This window comes from Salvelinus alpinus, chromosome 5 (assembly GCF_045679555.1).
Source record: "Salvelinus alpinus chromosome 5, SLU_Salpinus.1, whole genome shotgun sequence".
In the NCBI taxonomy this organism is placed as follows: Eukaryota; Metazoa; Chordata; class Actinopteri; order Salmoniformes; family Salmonidae; genus Salvelinus; species Salvelinus alpinus.
This window is the reverse complement of record NC_092090.1, coordinates 91,850,727-91,875,283: the sequence shown is the minus strand read 5'-3', so window position 1 is coordinate 91,875,283 and position 24,557 is coordinate 91,850,727. Positions and strand designations below refer to the sequence as shown.

The following is a 24,557-nucleotide window of genomic DNA, read 5'->3' as shown; positions in this document are numbered from 1 at the left end:
CATCAGATTATTATGCTCCTTTGGAGACTAAAAGGAGAGACATCAGATTATTATGCTCCTTTGGAGACTGAAAGGAGAGACATCAGATTATTATGCTCATTTGGAAACTATTAAAAGGAGACACATCAGATTATTATGCTCCTTTGGAGACTATTAAAAGGAGAGACATCCGATTATTATGCTCCTTTGGAGACTATTAAAAGGAGAGACATCAGATTATTATGCTCCTTTGGAGACTATTAAAAGGAGAGACATCAGATTATTATGCTCCTTTTGAGACTATTAAAAGGAGAGACATCAGATTATTATGCTCCTTTGGAGACTATTAAAAGGAGAGACATCAGATTATTATGCTCCTTTAGAGACTATTAAAAGGAGAGATAATCAGATTATTATGCTCCTTTTGAGAGTATTAAAAGGAGAGACATCAGATTATTATGCTCCTTTGGAGACTATTAAAAGGAGAGACATCAGATTATTATGCTCCTTTGGAGACTATTAAAAGGAGAGACATCAGATTATTATGCTCCTTTGGAGACTAAAAGGAGAGACATCAGATTATTATGCTCCTTTGGAGACTGAAAGGAGAGACATCAGATTATTATGCTCATTTGGAAACTATTAAAAGGAGACACATCAGATTATTATGCTCCTTTGGAGACTATTAAAAGGAGAGACATCCGATTATTATGCTCCTTTGGAGACTATTAAAAGGAGAGACATCAGATTATTATGCTCCTTTGGAGACTATTAAAAGGAGAGACATCAGATTATTATGCTCCTTTTGAGACTATTAAAAGGAGAGACATCAGATTATTATGCTCCTTTGGAGACTATTAAAAGGAGAGACATCAGATTATTATGCTCCTTTGGAGACTATTAAAAGGAGAGACATCAGATTAATATGCTCCTTTGGAGACTATTAAAAGGAGAGACATCAGATTATTATGCTCCTTTAGAGACTATTAAAAGGAGAGATAATCAGATTATTATGCTCCTTTTGAGAGTATTAAAAGGAGAGACATCAGATTATTATGCTCCTTTGGAGACTATTAAAAGGAGAGACATCAGATTATTATGCTCCTTTGGAGACTATTAAAAGGAGAGACATCAGATTATTATGCTCCTTTGGAGACTATTAAAAGGAGAGACATCAGATTATTATGCTCCTTTGGAGACTATTAAAAGGAGAGACATCCGATTATTATGCTCCTTTGGAGACTATTAAAAGGAGAGACATCAGATTATTATGCTCCTTTGGAGACTATTAAAAGGAGAGACATCAGATTATTATGCTCCTTTTGAGACTATTAAAAGGAGAGACATCAGATTATTATGCTCCTTTAGAGACTATTAAAAGGAGAGATAATCAGATTATTATGCTCCTTTTGAGAGTATTAAAAGGAGAGACATCAGATTATTATGCTCCTTTGGAGACTATTAAAAGGAGAGACATCAGATTATTATGCTCCTTTGGAGACTATTAAAAGGAGAGACATCAGATTATTATGCTCCTTTGGAGACTATTAAAAGGAGAGACATCAGATTATTATGCTCCTTTAGAGACTATTAAAAGGAGAGATAATCAGATTATTATGCTCCTTTGGAGACTATTAAAAGGAGAGACATCAGATTATTATGCTCCTTTGGAGACTATTAAAAGGAGAGACATCAGATTATTATGCTCCTTTGGAGACTATTAAAAGGAGAGACATCAGATTATTATGCTCCTTTGGAGACTATTAAAAGGAGAGACATCAGATTATTATGCTCCTTTGGAGACTATTAAAAGGAGAGACATCAGATTATTATGCTCCTTTGGAGACTATTAAAAGGAGAGACATCAGATTATTATGCTCCTTTGGAGACTATTAAAAGGAGAGACATCAGATTATTATGCTCCTTTGGAGACTATTAAAAGGAGAGACATCAGCTGCATCTCCTTTTTTAAGATAAACAATATTGCAATTGGGACTTGTTTGTTTTTCAAATGATGATACAGCTGTACAGATCTACAGTCAAGAATTTGTCAAGTGGAAGAATTGGTCAAGAGACTATGAAGAATGTACGAAATACACACAGTTCCTCTGTCTGCCACTTCCTCTGTCTGCCACTTAAAATGCAGAAGATTTTATGTCACCCAGAAACTGTAAAGAAAGGGACAGTATCAACATTCTACTATAATGTGTAATCACCATTGAAGTAATCCATTTGAATTTGATGATTAGATAAAGATATTTAGTCAAAGTACAAGGCATTCAGGTTGACCAACATCTATCTGTGAGTTAGAAAGTGTAAGGTTCCAACCACATACTGGATTATTGATGCTGGCTATTATGGTGTAGCTGCATGCACATCAAAAACATAAGAGAATTCACAATGTACTATTTTGTTCACAATTTTTGTGATTTTATTAACAAATAAGTTTAATGTAACCTTGAATGCACTGAAAGGAATTGTGCAATAATGTTCTGACCAAAAAAACATCCCCATCCTTTTATTTGAATTGTGGTCATGTTCTTTTTTAATCTGTTCATTCCCATGGCTACTGCTGTTATGCAAGTTCAATTGCATTTCCCTCTTCCTATCAGAATGCTCACATTAATGTGTTTTCCTTGTTTCCCCTGCAGGTCCTTCTGGGTAAAAGTGGAAACAGCCTTTACTGACATGAAACGGATCAATTTTGGTTCATCATACAGTCACTGAGAACGAGGCTCCCTACCTTTGACAGAATACCAGATCCTCTGAGCCAAGGCCATATAATTAATCCTCATAGAGAATTGGAAGACATAGTAGCACAGTTTTATTCATGGGAGAAGCATGGTAAAAGTTCAAATGTAATGCAAACATAAGATGAAAACATTGCATCCAAATGTGACTGGTTCATTTACAATTGAAATGGAGATTCTATGTATAATTGTAGGCAGTGGAATTACTGATGTCCCCAGCATTCTGAGAACTCTTCAAGGGTGGGAAGTCTGCTTATAGCAGACATTCCTATTGAAGGTGAGAGAGAGAGAAACCAAACCATGTTCATGTAACTTTTTTTATGACATCATTTGAACAAGAACAGACACTCTCAGTTCATAATTGTATCTGTTGGTTATAGGATTTTGTGAATTATGGGATATTAGACATAAACAGCCAGTAAAATCTGCTGGACAAGATTTGTTGATCTGCAGTGACTGCTCTTAATATACAGGAACATGAAATACACACATGTGTCATATTGAAAATCCAACATACAATATGAGGCAACTTAAATGGCTAAAATATAGGAATTGAGGATGTTCACTAATTTGTGTTCGGAATACTATGTTGAGCGTATAGAAATCTATGTGTGATCAATGTCATACAAGTTGCTTGCAAAGATATGGCATGCACTTAAAGAATAACTTGCATTACATTTTATTTGTATATATTTATATATTTATAAAACATTTCTACAGAGATTGTAACATTTAAAAATAGGATATTTTTTTTATTCTGTGGGATGAAAGGCGTGTTTTAAAGAAGGCTGTCATTCTTCTGCAAGTACATGCGTTTCTGCAGGGCATATCTGGATAATTTATTTCTATAGTGAGAGAGTATATAAATAAACACACATTATTGTTATGGTATAGGGGCGGAACATTTTTTGTAAAATGTGAAAGCAAACTAGATTAAACCAAATACATTGTTGTGCTTATCAGGGGAGGCATGATACTGAATGAACGCATGACTGATTCTTTTTCCACTTCCTCCTGTCATCGCTGTGGTCTGCTATGCATTTCCTGGAGAGGCTGTTAGGACCTGATGCCCCTTCCACCAACTGGAGTGCACCTCACTTCGGCTCACCCTTAGTCGATGCGGACTTTGTGACTGTGTTCTCTCTGGGAAGAAAAACCCATTGTCAATGACGTGTTGGGGAAACAATGTCCACATCTTTGGACATCATTTGCACTTTGCACTTATGTTAGTCTTTATACTTTGTTTTTCCTTTAACATGTTAATTACAGAATCATTTCAAGTATGTGTTGATTGTGTTGATTTGAAATGGTAATGCCTGCTTCTAAAGCTATTTGAAAGGTCAATGACCTACAGTATATCACCCCGCTGTAAGTCAAATGAAAAAGATAGTATTAATACTCATCCAAGCTAGTGCTACTGTCATTATTATCTCAGATTTTCAGTGAGAGTCAAAAACCTATTTCAAAGTGAATGAACATACGAGGCAAAAGGAAGACAATTGATATCTGTGCTCCTGAGTGGCGCAGCAGTCTAAGGCACTGCATCTCAGTGGAAGAGGGGTCACTGCAGTTCCTGGTTTGAATCCAGGCTGCATCACAGTGATTGGGAGTCCATAGGGTTGGCGCATAATTGGCCCACCGTCATCTGGGTTTGGCTGGGGTAGGCCGTCACTATAAATAATAATTTGTTCTTAACTGACTAGCCTGGTTAAATATTTTTTTTAATCATTGTACCATGTAAGACCATCGTCCCAAGTAGCTGAAGACGTTCGATGTAAAAAACAAACAAGGACTGAATAGAATTATAATACCCATAGATTCTCCATTTGTAATCAAAGGAACTGGGTCAAATAGATCCCTCTGATAGTGGTCTACCTTTGTTCAAGAGCCCCAGCTGTTGCTAGAGCAGATTTTTCTGCAACTCAGAGATGACTGGAGGCACACTTCCAGAGGTGTCATCCATGATACTACACTGTGTAAGGAAATGTAGTTGGCTAAACTACACTAAATATACACGTGTATGTGGACACCCCTTCAAATTAGTGGATTCAGCTATTTCAGCCACACCCGTTGCTGACAGGTGTATAAAATCGAGCACACAGCCATGCAATCTCCATAGACAAACATTGGCAGTAGAATGGCCATACTGGAGAGCTCAGTGACTTTCAACGTGGCACCGTCATAGGATGCCACCTTTCCAACAAGTCAGTTTGTCAAATGTCTGCCCTGCTAGAGCTGCCCCGGTCAACTGTAAGTGATGTTATTGTGAAGTGGAAACCTCTAGGAGTAACAACGGCTCAGCCACGAAGTGGTAGGCCACACAAGCTCACAGAATGGGATCGCTGAGTGCTGAGGTGCGCAAAGCGTAAAAATCGTCTGTCCTTCGTTGCAACACTCACTACCGAGTTCCAAACTGCCTCTGGAAGCAACGTCAGCACAATAACTGTTTGTCGGGAGCTTCATAAAATGGGGTTCTATGGCCGAGCAGCTGCACACAAGCCTAAGATCACCATTCGCCAAGTGTTGGCTGGAGTGGTGTAAAGCTCGCTGCCATTGGACTCTGGAGCAGTGGAAACGCATTCTCTGGAGTGATGAATCCTACTACACCGGCTCTGACGCTCGTCGGATGTGGCAGAGCTTGAAAAATATTACGGACTACAGCCGCGAGCTGCCCAGTGACGCGAGCCTACCAGATGAGCTAAATGCCTTTTATGCTCGCTTCGAGGCAAGCAACACTGAAGCATGCATGAGAGCACCAGCTGTTCCGGACGACTGTGTGATCCCGCTATCCGTAGCCGATGTGAGCAAGACCTTTAAACAGGTCAACATTCATAAAGCCGCGGGGCCAGACGGATTACCAGAATGTGTACTCAAAGCATGAGCGGACCAACTGGCAAGTGTCCTCACTGACATATTCAACCTCTCCCTGACCGAATCTGTAATACCTACATGTATCAAACAGACCACCATAGTCCCTGTGCCCGAGAAAACGAAGGTAACCTGCCTAAATGATTTACCGCCCCATAGCACTCACGTCGGTAGCCATGAAGTGCTTTGATAGGCTGTTCATGGCTCACATAACACCATCATGCTGGAAACCCTAGACCCACTCCAATTTGCATACCCCCCCAACAGATCCACAGATGACGCAATCTCAATCACACTCCACACTGCCCTTTCCCATCTGGGACTAAACACTAAGGACACTAAGGACACTGGGACTAAACACCTCCCTCTGCAACTGGATCCTTGACTTCCTGACTGGCCACCCCCAGGTTGTAAGGGTAGGCAACAACACATGTGTCATGCTGATCCTCAACACTGGGTGCCCTCAGGGGTGCGTGCTTAGTCCCCTCCTGTACTCCCTGTTCACCCACGACTGTGTGGCCAAGCATGACTCCAACACCATCATTAAGTTTGCTGACGACACAACAGTGGTAGGCCTGATCACCGACAACGATGAGACAGCCTATAGGATGGAGGTCAGAGACCTGGCAGTGTTGTGCCAGGACAACAACCTCTCCCTCAATGTGAGCAAGACAAATGAGATGATTTTGGACTATAGGAAAAGGAGGGCCAAACAGGCCCCCATTCTCATCGACGGGGCTGAAGTGGAGCGGGTTGAGAGTTTCAAGTTCCTTGGTGTTCACATCACCAAAGAACTATTATGGTCCAAACCCACCAAGACAGTTGTGAAGAGGGCACAACAACAGCTTTTCCCCCTCAGGAGACTGAAAAGATTTGGCATGAATCCCCAGATCCTCAAAAGGTTCTACAGCAGCACCATCGAGAGCATCCTGACCGGTTGCATCACCGCCTGGTATGGCAACTGCTCGGCATCTGACCCTACAGTGGGTAATGCGTACGGCCCAGTACATAACTGGGGCCAAGCTTCCTGACATCCAGGACCTATATACTAGGCTGTGTCAGAGGAAGGCCCAAAACATTGTCAAAGACTCCAGTCACTCCACTCATAGACTGTTTTCTCTGCTACCGCACGGCAAGCGGTCCTGGAGCACCAAGTCTAGGACCAAAAGGCTCCTTAACACCTTCTACCCCCAAGTCTAAGACTGATTTGAATCACGCTTTACCATCTGGCAGTCCGACCATCTGGGTTTAGCGGATGTCAGGAGAACGCTACCTGCCCCAATGCATATTGCCAACTGTAAAGTTTGGTGGAGGAGGAATAATTATCTGGGGCTGTTTTTTATGGTTTGGGCTAGGCCCCTTAGTTCCAGTGAAGGGAAATCTTAACGCTACAGCATACAATGACATTCTATACGATTCTGTGCTCCAACTTTGTGGCATCAGTATGACAATGCCCCCATGCACAAAGCGAGGTCCATATAGAAATGGTTTGTCTAGATTAGTGTGGAAGAACAGGGCCTGCACAGAGCCCTGACCTCAACCCCTGCGAGCCAGGCCTAATCGCCCAACATCCGTGCCCGACCTCAGTAATGCTCGTGGTTGAATGGAAGCAAGTCCCTGCAGAAATGTTCCAATATCTAGTGGAAAGCCTTCCCAGAAGAGTGGATGCTCTTATAGCAGCAAAGGTGGGACCAACTCCATATTAATGCCCATGATTTTGGAATGAGCTGTTCGACGAGCAGGTATCCACATACTGTTGCTCATGTAGTGAATATTAACACCTTATTGTTTTACTGTCAATGGGTTAAAAGCAAAACAAGAGTCCAGAAACAACCCCTTACACCCACGTTGTGTGACAGACTGCAGAGTCTCACCGCCTCTTCCACCCCTATAATGCCATTGATTTATCGGATCAGGCGTGTCTGGCAGGCTGGGCATGCCATGTGCGCTAGTTTAGAACCATTCTACAACCTCCCGGCGCGAGCGTAGCCGCGAACGTGGCCTACGGGCGGTCAGTAACAAGCTGTATCTTTGTTTGTTTGGTTTGTGGCTGGGGTCGGCATGGCGGATAGTTCAGATGGTAGCGTTAGGGCAACTGTTATTGTTAATGATGATATAACCAGTGACGATCAGCTATTTACACCTGTTGTAAATAGGAGGAACAGGAGTAAGATAAATCGCAATGAGGGTGATGGAGGGATGAATACTGGAAACCATGAGTGTTGAGAGTAGATCTGTAAAGCGCAGGACCACTAGACAAAGAGGTTGGAGTAGAAAGTTATAAAGTTATGGTAGTGTTCCCAGAACCAGCAAGTAAGTACTTCCATCCTTTGCATTTGACAAAAATATTTGGGAAGAGATTGGGGTTATTAAGGATGCCCAACCGCTGGGTTAGGGGAAGGTCCTGATCACTGCAAACAGTACAATTCAGCAGGAGAAAGTTTTGAAATTGAACTCACTAAATGGGGGTCGGGTGGAATGTCACATTCCCAGTACTATGTCTAAAATGAGAGTAGTAATTGCTGGAATGCCAATGGAAATGGAAGAAGTTAAGGCTTCCCTGAAAGGAGGAAAAGGATGAAAAGCAGAAGAAGTGGCAGTCGAGTGGACACTACAACTGTACTGTTAGAATTTGAAGGGAACCTGCAGAATAGGGTGCAGCTAGGATCCCTCAGTTATCCGGTTAGAGAGTACGTGCCGTCTCCACTTCTGTGCTTCAAGTGCCAACGGATGGAGCATGTTGCTAATGTGTGCAAAGGTAAAATGAGATGTGCAAAGTGTGGTAGGGATCACGTGTATGGGAAATGTGGGCCTGATGCTAAAGTTAAATGTTATAACTGTGAGGGAGGATGTGAAGTACAACAGAAAGCCATATGGAAGCGCAGAGGTACACAATTACAAACAAGGTATCCTATGCTGAGACTATTTGGAAAGTGAATAACAAACCTAGTGTTCACAATACTCCAGATACAACATATTGGCAGATAGTGGTCGCTCCGAGGACGCCAATGGAACGCTAGGAGTTTGATTGCCAATGGACAAGAATTTTAAAAAGTGTGTACATGATTTAGATGTTTTACAGGACGTGGTGTGTGTAAAGGAAACATGGTTTAAACCCCAATTGGATTATATTATAACTGAGTTTATCTCTGTGAGAAGTGATGGAAATAGAGTTTTCGGTGGTGGGTGTGCTACATTTATTAAAGAAGATGTAGCACTTAGAGAGATTCATGGTTTCAAAGAACATGAATGTGTGGCACTGGAGATTTGTAGAAAAGGGGGTAATATCACATTGCTTAATTACTATAATCCTTGTAAACCCGTCTCTGTATCTGAATCTAGTTGCGATATCCAGTAAAGGTGACAAGGAGATATAGTATGGTGTGGAGATTTCAGTGTGCATAACAGCTTGTGGGGCAGCAATACAAGACTTTATGGAGCGAAGGGGACTAGTTGGTATAAATGATGTTCGGGGGACATGGATAAATGTGACTAGAGGTACATTGTCATGCTTAGATCTTACATTGGGTCCTCCTCCATTGCTGGTACACAGTATGTGAGTGGGGTGTGAAGATAGAATCCACAACAGGTAGTGATAATTTTCCAGTCACATGCAACATAGATCTTGAAGTACAGTATCGGTCAAAAGTTCGGACACACCTTCTCATTCCAGGGTTTTTCTTTATTTTTGCTATTTTCTACATTGTAGAATCATAGTGAAGACATCAAAACTATGAAATAACACATATGGAATCATGTAGTAACCAAACATGTGTTAAACAAATCCAAATATATTTTATATTTGAGATTCTTCAAAGTAGCCACCCTTTGCCAGCTTTGCACACCCTTGGCATTCTCTCAACAAGCTTCATGGGGTAGTCACCGGGAATGCGTTTCAATGAAAACACGTGCCTTATTAAAAGTTCATTTGTGGAATTTCTTTCCTTCTTAATGCGTTTGAGCCAATCAGTTGTGTTGTGACAAGGTAGGGAGGTATACATAAGATAGCCTTATTTGGTAAAATACCAAGTTCATAGTGTCACGACTTCCGCCGAAGTCGGCTCCTCTCGTTGTTCGGGCGGCGTTCGGCGGTCGACGTTACCGGCTTTCCAGCCATCGCCGCTCCATTTTTCCATTGTTCCATTTGTTTTGTCTTGTTCCCGGCACACCTGGTTTTCATTCCCTAATCACACTGCATGTATTTATTCCTCTGTTCCCCTGTCACGTTCCTGACCTTATTTCCTTTGTTTTGTCTTCATTTAGTTGGTCAGGACGTAAGCTGGGTGGGTATAGTCTATGTTCTATGTTTCTAGGTTAGGTTTGTCTTATTGGCCTGATATGGTTCTCAATCAGAGGCAGGTGTTTTACGTTGTCTCTGATTGGGAACCATATTTAGGTTGCCTGTTTTCACTATTGGTTTGTGGGTGATTGTTCCTGTTCGTGCGTTCATGTGTTCTATGTTCACTAGTTCAGGACTGTAGCTTCGTTGGTTTTCGTCTGTTTATTGTTTTTGTTCGTATTGAAAAAGTATTCCAATAAATATGGAAACATACCACGCTGCGCTTTGGTCCTCCTCTCTTTCCACCGACGAAAGACGTTACACAAAGACATGGGGATGTGAAATTGTTTTTGTTACATGTTTGTGTGTATGCGCCAGGCTGGGTTTTTCCCCGTTATTCCGTGGCTTTTCACGAGGGATGTTGATTGTACAAAATGTGCTAAATTTTTGTGACAGTTTCGCGCATAGCACTTTTACCTTTGGCTGGAGGTTTTGACGCAGTGGCATCTGTCTGTTTTATTTGCCTCTGCCTTAATAAAGTGTGCGCCTGTTCACAACTCTTTGCTCTCCTGCACCTGACTTCTCCACCAGTAGCGCACACCTTGACACATAGTATGGCAAGAACAGCTCAAATAAGCAAAGGGAAACAACAGTCCATCATTACTTTAAGACATGAAGGTCAGTCAATCCGGAGAATTTCAAGAACTTTCACGTGCAGTTGCAAAAACCATCAAGCGCTATGATGAAATTGGCTCTCAAAGACCGCCACAGGAAAGGAAGATCCCGTTACCTCTGCTGCAGAGGACAAGTTCATTAGAGTTAACTGAACCTCAGACTGCAGCCCAAATAAATGCTTCAGAGTTCAAGTAACAGACACATCTCAACATCAACTGTTCAGAGGAGACTGCGTGAATCAGGCCTTCATGGTCGAATTGCTGCAAAGAAACCACTACTCAAGGACACCAATAAGAAGAAGACTTGCTTGGGCCAAGAAACACGAGCAATGGACATTAGACCGGTGGAAATCTGTCCTTTGGTCTGATGAGTCAAAATGTGAGATTTTTGGTTCCAACCGGCGTGTCTTTGTGAGACGCAGAGTAGGTGAACGGATGATCTCCGCATGTGTGGTTCCCACCGTGAAGCATGGAGGAGAAGGTGGGACGGTGTGGGGGTGCTTTGCTGGTGACACTGTCTGTGATGTATTTAGAATTCAAGGCACACTTAACCAGCATGGCTACCACAGCATTCTGCAGCGATACGCCATCCCATCTGGTTTGCGCTTAGTCAAATCAAACCTTTTTTGTTACATGCGCCGAATACAACAAGTGAGACTTTACAGTGAAATACTTACTTACAAGCCCTTAACCAACAGTGCAGTTCAAGAAGAAGAAAATATTTACCAAGTAGACTAAAATAAAAAGTAATAAAAAAAGTAACACAATAAGAATAACAATAACGAGGCTACAGTATATACAGGGGGCACTGGTACCAAGTCAGTGTGCGAGGGTACAGGCTAGTTGAGGTAATCTGTACATGTAGGTGGGGTTGAAGTGACTATGCATTGGTAACAAACAACCAGCGAGTAGCAGCAGTGTACAAAAGGTGTGGGGGGGGGGGGGCTCAATGTAAACAGTCCGGTGGCAATTTTATGAATGGTTGGGGGTAGAAGCTTGGGGGTAGAAGCTGTTGAGGAGCCTTTTGGTCCTAGACTTGGCGCTCCGGTACCTCTTGCTGTGCGGTAGCAGTGAAAACAGTCTAAGGACAATCATTTGTTTATCTCTGACAAAGGACTATCATTTGTTTATCAACAGGACAATGACCCAAAACACACCTCCAGGCTGTGTAAAGGCTATTTGACCAAGGAGAGTGATGGAGTGCTGCATCAGATGACCTGGCCTACACAATTACCCGTCCTCAACCCAATTGAAACGGTGTGGGATGAGTTGGACCTCAGTGAAGGAAAAGCAGCCAACAAGTGCTCAGCACATGTGGGAACTCTTTCAAGACTGTTGGAAAAGCATTCCTTATGAGGCTGGTTGAGAGAATGCCAAGAGTGTGCATAGCTGTCACCAAGACAAATGGTAACTACTCTGAATAATTTGTTTAACACTTTTGTTGGTTACTACATGATACCCAATGTGTTATTTCATAGTTTTGATGTCTTCACTATTATTCTGCAATGTAGAAAATAGTGCAAATAAAGAAAAACCCTTGAATGAGTAGGTGTGTCCAAACCTTTGACTGGTACTGTAAGTATACAGGTGGTAGACGAAAGATAGTTCCTTGGTGCCTGAAGTATGTAATAAAGCCATCAATGATCGTGATAATGCTTTTAAAACTTTGAAGAATAATTTGACATTTGATAGCATGATAGTCTCTCAGGGAAAGAGAGTGTTGGCTAGGAAAGTCATTAAGAACGCAAAGAAAGGTGCATGGCAGGAATTCTGTTCTTCTATAGGAAGTGGGGGATGTTTGGAAAATGTTAAAGAGGATGATGGGGAAAGGAAAGACAGTACAGATAACTGTGTTAGTTGAGGACGATGTTATGGCTGTTTCAAACAAAGAAAAAGCAGATGCGATGCTCTAGGAAGAGATTTTGCAGCAGAGCAATAAAGTTCACAATCTAAGTGATAAACGTAAAAGATGTAAGGAAGAAAAGCTAAGAACGCATGAAGATGGAAACCGTAAGAAATGTGATTCTGGATTATCTCTGGATGCTGAATTCGCCACGTTTGAAATAACGAGGTCTTTGGTTGCACTGCTCCAGGTCAGGATTGATTATGCTACATTTTGTTTAAACATCTGCCTACAGAAGTTTTAGGAAAGATTTTGATTTAATTAAACAACATATGGAGGACAGGAGTGCTACCATCAGAATCTGCATATGCTTTTTGTGAAGCCTGGTAAAGATCCATCCAGTCCTGCTAGTTATAGACCTCGACAACCACCTCGACAACCACCTCGACAACCACTGTGATTATTATTATTTGACCCTGCTGGTCATCTATGAACATTTGAACATCTTGTTCAAATGTTCTGTTATAATCTCCATCCGGCACAGCCAGAAGAGGACTGGCTCATAGCCTGGTTCCTCTCTAGGTTTCTTCCTAGGTTCTGTCCTTTCTAGGGAGTTTTTCCTAGCCACCATGCTTCAACATCTGCATTGCTTGCTGTTTGGGGTTTTAGGCTGGGTTTCTGTACAGCACCTTGGTTTACTGATTAAATTGAATGGAATAGGCAGGGGTGGGAGAATGTATAACTGGATTTCGGAGTTCTTGTTTGACCTAACCTTCCAGGTCAGGGTGGGATTGGCGTTATCAAGAGAATATGAGGTAGAAAATGGAACTCCACAAGGTAGTGCTGTTAGTCCTATCTTATTTCACATTGATGTTTGATGATATCTTTGGGGTATCGGACAGGGTATAGGGGCGGCGTTATATGCAGATGATGGTCCATTTGGAAAATGGGAAGGAGTATTCCTTACGCAATAGAGACAATGCAAGGTGCTGTTGTAGCAGTAAAGGAATGGTCCTTATGCAATAGAGACAATGCAAGGTGCTGTTGTAGCAGTAAAGGAATGGTCCTTATGCAATAGAGACAATGCAAGGTGCTGTTGTAGCAGTAAAGGAATGGTCCTTGTGCAATAGAGACAATGCAAGGTGCTGTTGTAGCAGTAAAGGAATGGTCCTTATGCAATAGAGACAATGCAAGGTGCTGTTGTAGCAGTAAAGGAATGGTCCTTATGCAATAGAGACAATGCAAGGTGCTGTTGTAGCAGTAAAGGAATGGTCCTTATGCAATAGAGACAATGCAAGGTGCTGTTGTAGCAGTAAAGGAATGGTCCTTATGCAATAGAGACAATGCAAGGTGCTGTTGTAGCAGTAAAGGAATGGTCCTTATGCAATAGAGACAATGCAAGGTGCTGTTGTAGCAGTAAAGGAATGGTCCTTATGCAATAGAGACAATGCAAGGTGCTGTTGTAGCAGTAAAGGAATGGTCCTTATGCAATAGAGACAATGCAAGGTGCTGTTGTAGCAGTAAAGGAATGGTCCTTATCATGGGGTTGTTGCCATGATGCCGTATGTAGTTCACTAATAAAAAGATTTAAGGAAGACGTCAGTGTTCAATTATATGCAATACGAATGGAAAGGGTAACAGAATTTAAGTATTTGGGGCAATGGTTTTATCAAAAGCTTACATGGAGACATATTACATATATTGATACTAAATATAAGAAAGTTTTAAATAGTTGTGCATGATTGGGGGGGGAGATAGGAAATATTTACTGAATATTTAGCGTACTTTAGTGAGATTGTCCGAAGATTGAGTACTTTGTATATGGTTCTGCGGCTTTTACATCGCTGTTGCACCTTGATAGGATGCAAGCGAGGGCATTTAAAACTACACCGGTTGAGGCTTCACAAGTAGATACTGGGGAAATGCCACTATCCCTGAGAAGAGTTAAGCCAGCCCTGGCATACTGGATTGAAGGGTAGTACGGTAGACCATCATATACTGACAGTACTGGAAGAGTGCTGGGAATATGAACAATATCCAAAGAGGGGTTTTGGCCCAGAGATTGGAAAAAGGTTTGCTGAATATGTACTCAGAGATGTTGTTATAGGGCCATCTGTGGCAATAGGAAATCTGCCACTGTGGTTTTATACAAGACCACATGTTGATCTGAAAAGAAACAGTGGTGTGAAGAAGATAATGAAGGAACAATAGTGGATCAATATAGTAGTAATACGTTTTATTCTTGTCTTGCAGTGTATACAGATGGTTCAAAGGATCCCATGAATGGGAAGACAGGAGCAGGTGTATTTATTCCTGATTTCAATATTAATCTATGCAAGAGACTAACAAATGATTTATCTGTATATTCAACAGAAATGCTTGCTATAATTGTTGGATTCCAATGGATAGAGGAGGCACAACCAAGAAGACTAGTAATATGTTGGGACTCTGCATCAGTTTAGTGTAGTTTAAGATCTGGAACGTCAGAACGTGATGATTTATGGGTAGAAATAATGATGCTGTTGTTTGGGTTACAAAAACATGGTATTGAAATTCAGATCTGTTGGATTCCAGCTCATACAGGAGTTAATGGAAATGACACAGTAGATATAATAACAAAAAGAGCAGTGAGAAAGAATATTGTGGATATAAGGGTGCCGTTGGGTAGAGGGGAAAATAAAACATTGATTCGGGAAAATGGGTTAGATTGCTGTCAGAGACAATGGGATGAAAGTAGTAAGGGCAGACATTGTTATAATACAATGAAATCTGCACGGGAGATAGTGTCATATAATGGGAACAGAAGGGAGAGGGTTATGTTGTGTAGGATGAGATTAGGGCTTGCGGGATTGAATTAATCTTTGAAATTGATAGGGAAACATGGTCCTGGAATGTGTAATGGCTGTATGGTAGAGGAAATGGTTGATCATGTATTATCATTTTGTGAAATGTATGATGTAGAAAGGGAGAGGTTGTTTGATAGGGTCAGAGAGGTTAGATGGGGAGTGGGTGGTATTTTGGGTGGGGGTAATGGGAGTAGTGAGGTTTGTTGGGAATTATTTTATTAGAAATTCTGGGTCAGTTAATTAAGAAAATATAGTGGTATAAATACAGTTGAAGTCGGAAGTTTACATACACCTTAGCCAAATACATTTAAACTCAGTTCTTCACAATTCCTGACATTTAATCCTAGTAAAAATTCCCTGTTTTAGGTCAGTTAGGATCACCATTTATTTTAAGAACGTGAAATGTCAGAATAATAGTAGAGAGAATGATTTATTTCAGATTTTATTTCTTTCATCACATTCCCAGTGGGTCAGAAGTTTACATACACTCAATTAGTATTTGGTAGCATTGCCTATAAGTTGTTTAACTTGGGTCAAACGTTTCAGGTAGCCTTCCACAAGCTTCCCACACTAAATTGGGTGAATTGTGGCCCATTCCTCCTGACAGAGCTGGTGTAACTGAGTCAGGTTTGTAGGCCTCCTTGCTCGCACACGCTTTTTCAGTTCTGCCCACACATTTTCCATAGGATTGAGGTCAGAGCTTTCTGATGGCCACTCCAATACCTTGACTTTGTTGTCCTTAAGCCATTTTGCCACAACTTTGTCATTGTCCATTTGGAAGATCCATTTCCCACCAAGCTTTAACTTCCTGACTGATGTCTTGAGATGTTGCTTGAATATATCCACATAAATTTTCCTTCCTCATGATGCCATATATTTTGGGAAGTGCACCAGTCCCTCCTGCAGCAAAGCACCCCCACAACATGATGCTGCCACCCCCATGCTTCACGGTTTGGACGGTGTTCTTCGGCTTGCAAGATTCCCCCTTTTTCCTCCAAACATAACGATGGTCATTATGGCCAAACAGTTCTATTTTTGTTTCATCAGACAAGAGTACATTTCTCCAAAAAGTACCATATTTGTCCCCATGTGCAGTTGCAAACCGTAGTCTGGCTTTTTATATGGCGGTTTTGGAGCAGTGGCTTCTTCCTTGCTGAGCGGCCTTTCAAGTTATGTCAATATAAGACTAGTTTTACTGTGGATATAGATACTTTTGTACCTGTTTCCTCCAGCATCTTCACAAGGTCCTTTGCTGTTGTTCTGGGATTGATTTGCACTTTTCACACCAAAGTACGTTCATCTCTAGGAGACAGAACGCATCTCCTTCCTGAGCGGTATGACGGCTGCATGGTCCCATGGTGTTTATACTTACGTACTATTGTTTGTACAGATGAACGTGGTACCTTCAGGCGTTTGGAAATTGCTCCCAAGGATGAACCAGACTTGTGGAGGTCTACAATTTGTTTTCTGAGGTCTTGTCTGATTTCTTTTGATTTTCCCATGATGTCAAGCAAAGAGGCACTGAGTTTGAAGGTAGGCCTTGAAATACATCCATAGGTACACCTCCAATTGACTCAAATGACGTCAATTAGCCCATCAGAAGCTTCTAAAGCCAAGACATCATTTTCTGGAATTTTCCAAGCTGTTTAAAGGCACAGTCAACTTAGTGTATGTAAACTTCTGACCCACTGGAATTGTGATACAGTGAATTATAAGTTAAATAATCTGTCTGTAAACAATTGTTGGAAAAATTACTTGTGTCATGCACAAAGTAGATGTCCTAGCCGACTATAGTCCTATAAGTATAGTTTGTTAACAAGAAATGTGTGGAGTGGTTGAAAAACGAGTTTTAATGACTCCAACCTAAGTGTATGTAAACTTCCGACTTCAACTGTAGGTCGTGACCGGCCTTACACTCCAGTACAGTAGGTGGCAGTGTATGCACCTGTCAGTTGGTTGTGATTTGCCAATAAAACTTAAAGAAGAACCTCCTGCACGGAGCGAGGGACAGCAAGTGTGCCTACTGCTGGTTAGCGTGATGCTGTGTCGAAAGAACACGTGACTGACTAGGGGGAAAAGAATGAAAGGCTAAAAAGAAAAAGACGAAAAAGAGCTTTAACAACACTGCAAGGTATGATAAACAACACTTGTGGAAATGGGACAATTGTATGTATATATATATATATCGTTATATATTTAAATGAGACATCGTATTAAGTATCCAGTTTTAAGGCGAGGAAACTGTATTTGCTGACGTTGGATAATTTTCACTGTCTGGACCAAAAACATTTAGCCAGTTAGCTAGGGGCATCAAGCTAGGTGTGTGTTTGCTAGCTAACGTTAGCTTTCTTTCAGTAGTTGGATTGGCTAACTAGCACTGTTTTCAAGGGAGTTATTGGTAACGTTGCATCCTTGTGCTGATGACGTGTCAAATCTAAGCCATTGAAAGTATAGCTAGCTAACGTTATCCCTGAAACATTCATGTGTTGGTATTTATAGGCCGTTTTTTCCCCCTGTGGTGTGAGACTGTCCTTTTGTTTTCGTAATTACAGTGTAAGATTTGCGGTGTTTTTCCAGCTCCAGTGGAGAGAAAGGGGATGGTGAATTCTGACCTGCAATGCTGTTGTGAGATCAAACAGGCCTGCGGTAAAGGGTCTGTGAGTATAACGTTACATCCAGTCTTCGGCGCTATTGACTGAAAATGCTGTTACCCTGTTGTGATACTTAAAAAATGTATCACTGATTAGACTTATCTGGAAAGGTAAAATATATGTGGCAGAGCACTCAATTTCACCTGTTCAATCATATAACATCAGTGCCAATACGCCAGCGTTTCCCAAACGCAGTCCTCGGACCCGTTTTTTTTGTTTTTGCCCTAGCACTACAAAGCTGATTCAAATAATCAAGTTGATGAGCTCCCCAGAGTGCTGGGCTTGGCAAAAACCAGAACATGCACCCCACGAGGTCCCCAGGACAGTGTTTGAGAAACGCTGCATTAAGCTAAGTTGCTCTAGCTAGCAGAGGTCGTTACAGTGACCTCTTGCATGACCCCCGTCTTTGTTTGCATGCTACAGTACTTGTAAACTACAAATGGGCAGGTATAGGACTTGTGAGCTGTTTAATTTGTTTACAGTAGTCTAATCCTAGATGCCTCTGACCTGTGTTGTGAGAGGTGTGTATACCTAAACAATTAGTTAATACATCTTATTGATGAGCTGGACTAGTACCCAGATGCTGTATTGTGATTATTATTATTTATTTTTTTAAGAACACCCCTGTGGAGAAGGCGTGATGAAGCTGAATGAACGTAGTGTGGCTCACTATGCCACCTGCGACTCGCCGCCAGACAAGACAGGCTTCCTCTTCAAGAAGGGGGAGCGAAACACAGCCTACCACCGGCGTTGGTTGATCCTGAAGGGCAACATGCTGTTCTACTTTGAGGAACGTGAGAGCCGGGAACCCATCGGCGTCATCGTGTTGGAGGGCTGCACCGTAGAGCTCTGCGAGTCAGCTGAGGAGTTCGCCTTTGCCATCAAGTTTGACTGCGCCAAGGCGCGTGTCTACAAGATGGCGGCGGAGAACCAGGCGGCCATGGAGTCGTGGGTTAAGGCTCTGTCGCGAGCCAGCTTCGACTACATGCGGCTGGTGGTGCGAGAGTTGGAGAGGCAGCTGGAGGAAATCCAGGAGGGGGCTGGTGGGCTGCAGGGCAGGCCCAAGTCCTCCAAGAAGGCTGGGGGGGTGGCACGCTCCAAATCAGGAGCATCATTCAGCGCTTCCTACGTGCCCTCTACCCAGGTTACAGGTGCGGCGCTCGCACAGGGTTCGGCTCATGCCCGCAGCCTTCAGGAGGAGGTGCAGCTCCTGTCAGGCGCCTCTAAAGAGAACGGGGTGGCCTGGAGCAAGCCTTCTGCTCTGGTCAATGGGTATGGTGAGGGCCCCCACTCTGGTGTGCCGTGGGAGGGAAATGGGAATGGAGGGGGTGATGGGGTCAGGCCTCCGCCCGTGCCTCCGCGCAGGAGGGGTGCATCTCTTGAGAGTCCTGTCTCTCCCGGGACTGGGTGCTTCTCCAAACTTCACGACTGGTACGGAAAAGAGGTGGCTGAACTGAGGGTGGAGTGGCTTCAGAGCCATTGAGGCGCCCCTCCCCCTCACCTCACAGCCCAGCTGTTAGCCATTATTAGAAAGGGCACTTGTCACTTCGCAGGATTGTTTCACCCCAAAATACCTTGACTTTAATGCCAGAGAGCGTGTCCTTAAAATTCCAAACCCTTGGGGCAGTCTGGGGAGCTAGTTGATTTTCTAAAAGCAGCACTTTCCTGGTATTTTTAGGTCTTGTGGGCCAGTGGGAATATGATGTGTTGTCCTATGACTGTCTGTCACTACATTTCTATGAGTCTATGGTACATTTTGGATTTTTTTTTTTAAAGGAAAAGCTTTGTATTTACTATCTTTTTGTTGTAGTTTTTTTTCCAATCAGAAACTACGATCACTTATCACTTTCTCTATCATTGTGTTCTACCATTTTTCTATTCACAAAAGAAAGGATGACCCCTGATTGTTACTGAATTGAGTATGTCTGACAGGTAATAGAAGTCAGTACATGTACATAGTTGAAAAAATGCATTTCATTCCATTTCACCGGAGGTTTTGAAAGGGGGACCATTGAAGAATGAACACCGGTGCATTCATTCTTTATACCACATTAATTTTGCTCAAGCAATGGTTTACATATTTAGAAAATTCTTCTCTCTTTTTAACCTGTGCCTTATGATTTTCCTCCCAAACCTGTCATTGACAGTCATCTAATAATAAGAGTAGGCCTACCCAATGCCTTTATCTGCCTTTGGTTTTTGCCAAACCATACCTTAGTGCAATTTTTGTTCGTTTGCGACAATGGCTCAATCCATTTGGCCAGGTCTTAAACAGTATTTTTATTAGTCACTTTTTTTTTATATATACATTTGATTACTGATAATGGAATAACCCAGTTTTTTTTTTTTGGGGGGGGCCTTTTCTGTTTCCTGGTCATACCATACTAGACTGGTAGCTTTAGACAAGTCTGTTACTGGTGCCAAAAATATGATAGGACAAGGAACGGAAAATCAAGTTGTGGAAAGCCAATAAAGATCCTGAACAGGCTACATACAGGTGGTTGGTATAGATGTGATTGTGACTGGGTGAAGGATGATCAGTTGTATGTTATTGATTACTATGTTTTTATTGAATCTTTCTGACACTAGGAGGACATTTTGTACCGAGTTAGTTCCCTTTTTTAATTATGCCATTTGGAGTATGTCAAATTATTGGATGAGACATTGCACAGCATGACACCTCTATATCCAGTGTGCTAAAAATGGAACGATGACAACCCAATGGTTCCTTATACTTTTGTAATCTGTTTGTGGTCAACTTCATGGAAAGAATACCAAAATATTTTAGTACACTACTGCCAGAAGAATGTCCTGTTTCCATGTGGCTAGATGGGATTGTGTCTAGAGACAGTAATGCAATTACCTTCAGCTGCTCACCCTGAATGAATGACTGAACTTATACTATGAGCATTACCTATAAGTAATTTAAACACATCAATAAACAGCTGAAAGATTCTCTTGTTTTGTCCAAGTGTGTATCCTTCATTTCAATGTTTGAATGAATACATTTGTTCATGTTGGGCTGTTTTCCTCGAACTGAAAACTTTTTTTGATGCTAATCTGATGCCAGTTTCTGTGTTCGCATTGGCATGTCTGTAGAATATATGTGAATTTAATGTGAGCGAGGAAACTGAAATGGACGGCATTAAATCAACATCAGGTGACCAGTCCAGATGGGACAATAGGGTTGCGTTTTCTCTTAAAGTGAAACATTTTGCTTTCATTTAACCAGATGTCGCTCCAAACTAATTTCTACTTTGGTATATTGTAAAAATTCATAAAAACAAAAATGTGCGTATTGCAGTGTGGTTCATTTTAGGGTTAGGTTTAAAATCACATTTTAAGAAGGTAAATTGTAGAAATAGGGGGGTTTATGACTGGCTGTGGTAACTACTGACGACCGAGGTGTATGGAAGGGGTAGTCTGGCCTAATTTCTACTCCTTTTAATTGATCAATACATGTTTATATTATAGAGATGATTAAAACACTATGACCAAATCTACATCGACAATTTATTACATGTTTGTATTTATTAGTGTTACAAGGACTTATTGTATTTTTTTGTTTCCAATCCTCCATTGTTGTTCCAGTCTCGAAAAAACAAAAGGTGTCCTACCTGAACGACTTCAAACCTGTCGCGCTCACCTCGTTCATCATGAAAACCTTTGAGAGCCTGGTACTGTCCCCCCTCTAAACCATCACCGACGCCTCCCTTGACCCACTGCAGATCGCCTACAGAGCTAACAGGTCTGTGACGACGCTGTCAACATGGGCCTACACTACATCCTCAAACACCTCGATAACCCAAAGACATATGCAAGGATATTGTTATTGGACTTCAGCTCTGCGTTCAATACCATCACCCCAGAACTGCTACAAAACAAAACTCCCAGCTGAATGTGTCCAGCGCCATCTGTCAGTGGATCACTGACTTCCTGACAAACGGGACACAACACGTGAAGGATGCATGCTCTCACCTCTACTGCAATGACTGCACCTCCAACAACGCATCTGTCAAACTACTCAAGTTTGCAGATGACACCACTGTTCGGTCTCATCTCTTATCATGGCGATAAGTCCATGTACCGTGGAGAGGTCAACTGGCTGGTGGCCTGGTGCAATAGCTTCATACCATATCATCCTGATCTCACAAACTCGCATTCTCTTTCACTACACAGATGTATCAGGATGACCCGTGTAGCGAAATGGAATGTGAGCGTGCGAGATCAGGATGACCCGTGTAGCGAAATGGAATGTGAGCATGCGAGATCAGGATGACCCGTGTAGCGAAATGGAATGTGAGCGTGTGAGATCAGGATGACCCGTGTAGCGAAATGGAATGTGAGCATGCGAGATCAGGATGACCCGTGTAGCGAAATGGAATGTGAGCATGCGAGATCAGGATGACCCATGTAGCGAAATGGAATGTGAACGTGCGAGATCAGGATGACCCGTGTAGCGAAATGGAATGTGAACGTGCGAGATCAGGATGACCCGTGTAGCGAAATGGAATGTGAACGTGTGAGATCAGGATGACCCGTGTAGCGAAATGGAATGTGAACGTGTGAGATCAGGATGACCCGTGTAGCGAAATGGAATGTGAACGTGTGAGATCAGGATGACCCGTGTAGCGAAATGGAATGTGAACGTGTGAGATCAGGATGACCCGTGTAGCGAAATGGAATGTGAACGTGTGAGATCAGGATGACCCGTGTAGCGAAATGGAATGTGAACGTGTGAGATCAGGATGACCCGTGTAGCGAAATGGAATGTGAACGTGTGAGATCAGGATGACCCGTGTAGCGAAATGGAATGTGAATGTGTGAGATCAGGATGACTCAAGACTACTGGTGCAGTCGCAATAACTTGGAACTCAACAGACAAAACTGTGGAGATGGTGGTTGACTTCAGAAAACACCCCCACCGTCTCTCCCCCCTCAGAGGAAGGCCTCAAAAATGTTTTCCCAAGTCATAGACTGTTCTCTCTGCTACAGCACGGCTAGCGGTACCGGAGCACCAAGTCTAGGTCCAAAAGGTTCCTTAACAGCTTCTACCCCCAAGCCATAAGACTGCTGAACAATTCATCAAATCGCCACCCGGACTATTTGCATTGACCACCCCACCCCCTCTAGTCACTTTACCCCTACTTACATGTACAAATTACCTTGACTAACCTGTACCTCCGCACATTGACTCGGTACCGGTACCCCCTGTATGAAGCTTCATTATTGTTATTTTGTTGTGTTACTTTTTTATTTTTTACTTTAGTTTATTCAGTGAATATTTTCTTAAAACTGCATGGTTGGTTAAGGGCTTGTAAGTAAGCATTTCACGTTGTCTATACCTGTTGTATTCGGCAAATAAAATTTGATTTGAAGATTGATGGCACCGCTGAATCATAAAAATTCCTGGGGACCATAATCTCTCAAGTGGGAGGACAACCAAGAAGGCAACATCACAGCGGTCACCAAGAAGGCAACATCACAGCGGTCACCAAGAAGGCAACATCACAGCAGTCACCAAGAAGGCAACATCACAGCGGTCACCAAGAAGGCAACATCACAGCAGTCACCAAGAAGGCAACAGCACAGCAGTCACCAAGAAGGCAACATCACAGCGGTCACCAAGAAGGCAACATCACAGCAGTCACCAAGAAGGCAACATCACAGCAGTCACCAAGAAGGCAACATCACAGCGGTCACCAAGAAGGCAACATCACAGCAGTCACCAAGAAGGCAACATCACAGCAGTCACCAAGGAGGCAACATCACAGCAGTCACCAAGAAGGCAACATCACAGCAGTCACCAAGAAGGCAACATCACAGCGGTCAACAAGAAGGCAACATCACAGCAGTCACCAAGAAGGCAACATCACAGCGGTCACCAAGAAGGCAACATCACAGCAGTCACCAAGAAGGCACCCCACAGCAGTCACCAAGAAGGCAACATCACAGCAGTCACCAAGAAGGCAACATCACAGCAGTCACCAAGAAGGCACCCCACAGCGGTCACCAAGAAGGCAACATCACAGCAGTCACCAAGAAGGCACCCCACAGCAGTCACCAAGAAGGCAACATCACAGCAGTCACCAAGAAGGCAACATCACAGCAGTCACCAAGAAGGCACCCCACAGCAGTCACCAAGAAGGCACCCCACAGCGGTCAACAAGAAGGCAACATCACAGCAGTCACCAAGAAGGCACACACCAGCAGATACATGTATTACCTACTGGTATTACCTACTCAATGTCTCCCAGTCAAGCCTGACCCGGTTTTACGCATCAATCGTTGAGTCCATCCTCACCTCCTCCATCACAGTCTGGTTTGGGTCTGCGTCTGCCCGCTGCAAGGGCAAACTGCAACGCATTGTTCTGGCTCCAGAGCAAGGAAGCGTGCAGGAAAGAAGAAAAAAATGAGCCTCTGGCAGGCAGTTCAGGTCACTCATGACCAAAACCACACCACCTGAAAAGATCCTCTGGACTATGCACTCTATGCTGCACACTGCATCAAGCATTCTCTGAACGGTAGCCTACACAAAAATAACTGCGCTATACTGCATTTGCACTTTTGTTCATCGCTCTGCATTTAGATATATTCATATTGATACTGCCCATTTGTACATCCACTGTATATCAACTGTGTATTACCCACAGTATATTTGTATATC

The 24,557-nt window shown here is 42.6% G+C and overlaps 2 protein-coding genes and 1 long non-coding RNA gene across 7 annotated transcripts in view; 2 read left to right on the top strand and 1 right to left on the bottom strand.

The window, feature by feature from the left end:
- Window positions 1-4,120, top strand: part of LOC139577213 (protein Largen-like) — a 14,424-nt gene extending 10,304 nt beyond the window's left edge. For both annotated transcript variants that reach the window (XM_071404163.1, XM_071404162.1), the window contains exon 3: window positions 2,631-4,120. The gene's annotated coding sequence lies outside the window, so the exon portion shown is untranslated. The remainder of the gene's footprint in view (window positions 1-2,630) is intronic.
- LOC139577214 (uncharacterized) lies at window positions 2,787-24,557 on the bottom strand. Its single transcript, XR_011675234.1, has 2 exons — window positions 24,134-24,557; window positions 2,787-3,872 (listed from the first exon to the last, which is right to left on the bottom strand). It is a non-coding gene; the product is annotated as an uncharacterized lncRNA (long non-coding RNA).
- Window positions 17,141-20,846, top strand: pheta1 (PH domain containing endocytic trafficking adaptor 1). Of its 4 annotated transcripts, none has more exons than XM_071404158.1 (3): window positions 17,141-17,370; window positions 17,817-17,896; window positions 18,508-20,846. In XM_071404158.1, the coding sequence occupies exon 3, from the start codon at window positions 18,531-18,533 to the stop codon at window positions 19,371-19,373; it is 843 nt and encodes a 280-aa protein (XP_071260259.1). In that variant the 5' UTR covers window positions 17,141-17,370; window positions 17,817-17,896; window positions 18,508-18,530; the 3' UTR covers window positions 19,374-20,846. The 4 variants fall into 4 exon arrangements, with proteins under 4 accessions (XP_071260259.1, XP_071260260.1, XP_071260261.1 ...); XM_071404159.1 differs by having other exon boundaries at window positions 17,225-17,370; window positions 17,792-17,896; XM_071404160.1 differs by having other exon boundaries at window positions 17,234-17,370; window positions 17,817-17,892.

Bases quoted from the DNA above. Each gene is read 5' to 3' on its own strand.
- pheta1 (XM_071404158.1), top strand. From the start codon at position 18,531: ATGAAGCTGAATGAACGTAGTGTGGCTCACTATGCCACCTGCGACTCG.